The sequence below is a fragment of the Limulus polyphemus genome, unplaced genomic scaffold, assembly GCF_000517525.1.
Source record: "Limulus polyphemus unplaced genomic scaffold, Limulus_polyphemus-2.1.2 Scaffold435, whole genome shotgun sequence".
Taxonomy (NCBI): Eukaryota; Metazoa; Arthropoda; class Merostomata; order Xiphosura; family Limulidae; genus Limulus; species Limulus polyphemus.
In genome coordinates, this window is record NW_013666045.1 from 408,291 (window position 1) to 415,325 (window position 7,035).

At 30.6% G+C, this 7,035-nt stretch overlaps 1 protein-coding gene across 2 annotated transcripts in view; it reads right to left on the reverse strand.

Moving 5' to 3' along the window:
- LOC106458252 (pecanex-like protein 4) overlaps window positions 1-6,839 on the reverse strand; it is a 37,919-nt gene extending 31,080 nt beyond the window's left edge. For both annotated transcript variants that reach the window (XM_022384403.1, XM_013917732.2), the window contains exons 1-3: window positions 6,734-6,839; window positions 1,976-2,821; window positions 856-1,026 (exon numbers count right to left, since the gene is read on the reverse strand). In XM_022384403.1, coding sequence (XP_022240111.1) covers window positions 856-1,026; window positions 1,976-2,658 — 854 coding nt within the window. In that variant the 5' untranslated portion in view covers window positions 2,659-2,821; window positions 6,734-6,839. The remainder of the gene's footprint in view (window positions 1-855; window positions 1,027-1,975; window positions 2,822-6,733) is intronic.
- Window positions 6,840-7,035: the final 196 nt, after the last annotated feature.

The window sequence follows — 7,035 nt, forward strand, 5'->3', positions numbered from 1 at the left end:
AAGGGGTAATGATAATATTGTTTACACTATAATTATGATGTTTTTTAGCTTATGTAAAATATAAAAGAAACAATTCAATTTTTTCAATACCCCTACAGTCTTTACTGTATCTTATTTAGTATTCTACAGAAGGTTTGAGTGCAATATTTTTGTTGTAGGCTGGTAAGAGAATAATAATAATAATACAAAGAATTATAAATGGGTCATTTTGAGCGGATTTTCTTTACCCTGCAAGTCTAACATGCATGCTTTTTTTGCACTTAAACAGTGGAACTGGATGATGAATTGCACACTTTATAACTACTACTAAAACAGACATTTGACAAAACCACCTGAGTCATGAAATAACCAGTGTTGATTCACCATATTAATGGTGGGAATGGTAGAACAAGAGAACATAAATATAAATTTTGGCATGGTAGGAGTCATCTTCAGCTAAAACTGTTTTATTTTTCTAAAAGGGTGGTTCACCTTTGGAATGTGTGCCTTCAGATGTGGTGGATGTATTATGTTTAAGGAGGTTTAAGGAAAGGGTTTATAAATATCTGAATATTATGGGTTGGCTTAGAATTGTTTTTTCAGTTGTTATTTTTTATAAATTTAACTTAGTTGTTAGGACAGCCTAGATTAATCAACAGGTCAGTTTTTGTCCTTAAGTTTTACATTATAATGTTATGTAAATACAAGTAAGTTTTTTATTTAAAACATGAATGAGCATATAATTAAAAAAAATCATCATTTATAAAATTTCATACAATTCTTAAATATAATCAACACATTTTTTTCTTTATGGCAGACATGTAGGGTTTTGTTCATGCTAAGGGTTACTCTGTTGATCTGCATGTGTACACTTACTCTCTCATTGAAGCCATATGTGAACCTCCACATCCTTGTGTGAGCAGTTGTTCTCCCATCCACATTATTAATCCATCAAGTGGAGGTAACACACCAAAAGTCCACATCAATGGTAAGAAAGGTAATACACATTTTAAATAAGCATCTGTATCTTTCCATCTTTTGTTTTCCCTAAAATAATTTTAAAAAACTAATAATAAAAATTAAAGACTATATGTAGAAATACAAAAATAAATAACTCATAATGTAAGAGCATTTTCTTCGTATTCTGTATATATATTACACAATTTTTCTTAATGCTAATTAACACATTTAAGTGATAAAAGTTAAAAAATGATGAATAATACTACAATTTCTACAATAAATTTTTATGTATAGGTTTTTCAAACTTCAAGTTATTATTTTAAATAAATATATTTTGATTAATAATGAATTGTTCTCCACCATTAACAACAAAAAAGCTCAATACCATCCTTCAATGTAATTTCTCCTACTAATAAGGTACTGCATAACTGCCTACACTACTGTGAAAGATTTACCTTTCATATATCATACACTTAGTTCAGATAAATGGTATCAAAAGTGAGAGATCCCAAGTAATCAAACAACACATGAAGTTTTTAAATATTCTAATTGGTGTACATCAAAAATTAATATTTTGACCACAATTCATAAAAATTTTAAACTCTAATGTAACTGTTTTATATATACTACTAGTTACCAATGTCAAACACATTGCACTACAGTATATCTGGTATTTCTTTTAGTTTTAATATGAGTTTTTGGCTTACCTGAGATAAGTTTTTCATAATTTTAAATATCAGCTGCTAATGTAATTGCTGGACAATTTTGAAATTAACTCACAATTTGTTTTTTTCTATTATATTATTTGTCTTTGGATAAAATATGCATTAAAACACTATCCACAACCTCCATTTACACAACTAAAGCCGAATACATAATATAATTGAAATTTTCAAAATTAGTATGAGGATAATTTACACTTCCAAATTTAGATGTTTAATTATTTGCTTAAAATAACTAAATACTAACATATTATAATAATCATAAATATTTGAAAGTTGAAAAAAATTTCAAATTATCCCTTTACCAGACATACCATGTTATAACATGCACCACAAGAAATATGCAAACATAAAATGGTCGAAAGAGTGGTCCCAGTATTTGATTGTTATTTGTACTGAATATGGCAGTTTCAAATGGTCCATTGGCAGTCAAGGAATACTGGGCATTACACACAGACATCCAGCCAAATATAAAGAGTATTACTGCTACTGATCGACTTTTCCACCAGTCGCTCATCTCCAACAACCTCAGGTAATCAACAGCTACAGCACACATAAAAGCTGATACTACTGCATGAACTAAAATAGTCAACATGTGTCTCTTTGATGGAAACAAAAACTGATACGTTTCAAGTCCAAAGAATGAAGTGAATTCAATCTCATCATCTTCTTTTAAGTAATTCTTCTTGTCAACATTTGAAACTGAAGAGAGCTTGTGTTGCATGCAAGCATTTGTTGTTTGTATGGCAAAAACAGTAACAAACATAAGAGAACCACATATGTACATAGCTACTTGAGATGATAACACTTCATGGTCCACCAACACGGTAAAAATTCCACCAAGAATCCATGGTAAAAAATAAAGAAATATCTGGATACAATATGTATGTATGGGAGCTTTAAATGTCAAAAAAAGTCTTGGACCACCTAAAACTGTCTGGATTACTCTTCTCACTATAAACCCACTTTTATAGTCACTTAACAATGGCACTTCCATTATTACTTGGATATTTAACAATTCAGACTTTTAGTTACATCTCTACCTCTTTGTTTTGTGCACAGATACACATTGCAAATTTATTGCTAAATAAATCTGTCTGAAGAACATGTAAAGAGTCATCCACATTTTTTTTTCATACAAGACAGCAAAAATGTCCTCCCTGTGAAAGCAGACAATATTATAATCAATACAGGTAGAATAAAATTTAATACAAGTATATTTACATACATAAAGGATGTTACCTAATAAAAATGTTAGATTTATGAAACATGTACCATAAAAATATAAAAATGTCAACTTTCCTTTTGTTCTAGCACAGAAATAATAGAGAAAACACTGGCTAAAATTATTTACTTAAATAACTATACAATGATGCTAAACACAAATATCAGCAGTTGTAAAGAGTAATATTTATTAACTGTTGTGGCATATTCGATATGGTGACCATATAATGCAGTTTGAATTTCTGACTAGAAATGCAAAATGACCATAAAAACCAGCAGACAAAGGCTAATCTGCACAGATAATGATCTCAGCCATTGATTCATATCCTACATGGCATATGTTGCTATTCAAAACATCAATAATATTTGCTGCTGAAAATTCCCTAATTTGTATGAAAAAATGGACCCAAAATGGCATCAACTTGCTCTACTGTTTTTGCACTTGAAGAAGTAACTAAAGTTGTGCAAGCTCACGATGATTCTGGCTCTGAACCTGAATTATCTGATGATGATTTCGAGTGTGATATGACTGAAAAAAGTAAGCATCTAAAGGGTTAGACTTATGTAGCATCTCAAGAATTTCTGGCAAAGCAGAAAAATCTGAGCCAACAAAAACAGGAGGTTTGTAGATCTCATATGCATCCATGTTTCCAAAAGACGAAAAGGACGAACCCGACTGAGATGGTTGTGGAAAAACATCCAAATGGACAAGATATTGGATAGGTTGCAGTAAGGACTTCTCCAACTTGATTAACAGCCCATTATAGTTGCTTCCAGGAGCAGCTGATAAGAGTAACAGGAGGACTACTGTTCAGAACTAGTGAACAGTAGCCAGTCGACCAAAGAAAGAGGAAAGTTCAACCCGAGAGCATATAAGTGAAGAACAAATACTCGGAATGCTCGACAAAACATACAGGGCTGAAGCGAGTCTGAAGGACAGTGCGTGAAACAGAGGTTCTTTATGACTATCCTTATGCACTCTTTCTTGACCTTGAGAAAAATAAAAATTTCAACCTACTCATTACTTTTCAAGAAAGTGCTACCTCCAATATTGCTAATCGCAATTCATTCCGTAAAACATTCTAGTTGCTAGAAAAATAAAAGTGTCTTGATTAGAGCCCAGTCCATATTTTCCAAATTTTAAACTTATGTCCTCTCATCTTATTATCTTGATAATATAATAGAACTAAATCAGGCTTTTACCCCTCAATTCCCAGATAATCTTGTAAACCTCAATAATGATTACCTCTTATCCTTCTTTCTCAAGATTAAATAAAGAAAGTTAACCTATTCCCACAAGATAATCCTTTCATCCCCAGAAAAATTCAGCCTCTGGACACCTTCCAACAAGCCAATATTATTTCATAAATAAGAATACCTAGACAGTACACGTATTCCAACTGAAGCCTAACTAATGATATGTAATCAATAAATCTATCAATCACCCTAAAATTATATTAGTTTTATTACTAGTGATAGAGCACTGTTTTGATGTTGAGTGATTTATCCACCACTATATCTTTTCATCATTCATAGCATTGAATAGGTTCCTATCTATTTTAAACAAGTGATCAGAATTACAATAACCCAAATGAATTACCTTGCATTTACTATAATTAAGTCATTTAGCAGTTATTTAAACCATGTAATTTTATAATGCCTTAACATTCTGAATACTTAAGATTCCCAAGTTTAATATCATCAGCAAACATAACTGATTCACTAATTTAAAAAATGCAAAGGCCCAAGCACCTGAGTCACTCCACTATTAAAATTAGTAACATGGGTCCAATTTGACTGGACTCCATTAAAAACAATTTTTTGCTTTTTCTCATCCAAACAGCCTACAATCCCATTAACTAGTCTTTCCTAAACCACATTACTGATGCAATTTTCTTTTCTTATCTTCTGAGTGGCCTTTTCTCAAAAGATTTTTCAAAACCTAAATATACCAAGTCCATACCCTATTCACTAGACAAGTAATATTCTTAAAACAAAAAGGTTTAAGATCCTACAATGCTACATCATCATATTTGAACCCCAGATGATAAAATGGCACCATGAAATGTTATATTAATAATAATGGATCTATTGCAATTTGTTCCATTAAAAATGCAAAATAGGAAAATTATACCATTTCTTCCCAAAAGTAAAAATTAATGGTGTGTCTCAGGAGTCATAGCTTGGATCTTTGTGTTTCATTGCTTACATATATGACATTAACAGGGGCATAGTTAATAACTTTGCTTATGACATTAAACTCTTTGCCATTTGTAGCTGTACTGAGGACATTCATGTACTGTGGCATGACTTGTTTTCAATAGTTGGCAAGATGGGCAAATAGCTGATAAGTGACTTTTAACTTGTAAATGCAAGGAAAGGCATCTGAAGTATCAAATTTATATAAAATGTTTAAAACACATGGGAACTCACTCAATAGCATGACTGAAAAAAAGAATATTGACATAATGATAAATAAGTCACTCAATCAGTCTTGAGAAATCAAAGCACTGCCCTGTTGCTAATAGTAATTAAAACTTAAATAAATTTTTGGATATATTTATAAACATAATGAATACAATTCACAATGAAGAAATTATTCATATCACTACTTAGGCCTCACCTAGAATATTGTGTACAGTTTTGTTCCCCTTATCTACAAATGGATATTGACTTATTGAAAAAAAGAAAAAGTTCATAGGTGGGCTACTACAATAAGTCTGGAGACAGAAAAGTATTATAACTCTTAAATTTGTTAAATTGTTATATTGCTGAATAGAACTAAGCCTGGCATTAATATTTTTTATTTAATTAAGAGACAAATTTTTAATAATAGATTTCACTTCAACATTTTTAATGTTCTTTTTCATCAGTTTAATTTGTAAATGCTTCTATACTTTATTATTATTCCATGATATCATATTCTGACTTTTTTGTAAAACAGTATTTATAATTGTAATATTTTTACTAAGTAAAACTAACATCTGGTACAGTTATAAGATATTGGATTATTTTTATTCAATTATTTATTTAGATGTTTTGTTTGTTGGTTTGTTTTTGAATTTTGCGCAAAGCTACACGAGGGCAATCTGCATTAGCCATCCCTAATTTAGCAGTGCAAGACTAGAGAGAAGGCAGCTAGTCATCATCACCCACCGCCAACTCTTGGGCTACTCTTTTACCAATCACATTATAATGCCCATACGGCTGAAAGGGCAAGCATGTTTGGTGGGATGGGGAATCGAACCCGCCATGCCAGGTCGTATTTATTTAGATTCTTAAAGAAAATTTTATATAATAAAGTTAGAGTATGTTTTCTAAAAATTTAAACATTCTTACTAGTATTAAACTACTACTAGTACTTGTAAGTTGTAGTAATTATTACTAATACTACTACTACCATCTTCTATATGATTTATATTTATAAATTATACATCTTATTTTTTGATAACATCGTCATTAAAATTTCCATTATTAATAATAATATTGAATAATCTGCAAAACTAGTTCCCCACTTAAACTTATTTTACACTTCCAGAAACATTTGAATTAAATAAACATTACAATGTGCTCAAAATTAAATTATCTAACTAGTGAATAAAGCAGCCAGTAGTATTACTAGTACTAGTAGTAAAGAACATAATACAGCGTTTTGACTAAGCCTACCTTATTCATTCACTGTCACTGTTATTGTGTCAGGGGATCATAAAAATAAAGGCTTAGATTTGTGTTTATTGTTGGTTATTTGTTAACCATCAATGATACCTTAAACGACCATTTATTTCTTTGTGCATGAATAAAGTGGCTACAGTTCAATTTTTTATTATTTTCTATTTTTCTAGGCCTACCTTATTCTTTATACAACTTCACTGCCACAAATTAAAATTCATCAGTTAAATTTGTTAGTTACTCTTATCAATTTCTGGCCTATCAGTATCCCAAAACGATGTTAATGAGTAACATACTATTATCCCACACTGTGGCGTTCACTTATGAAATATTTAATTAATTGACTTTTACTAAATAAGGGGTTCATTGTTACTTTGATGAATAAATTTAAATATTTTGTATATGATGTGCCAATGACTTGATTTTCTTCAAGTGAAACTATATCAAACTTCCAATTCGATGACGAGGAACCCACTTTGAG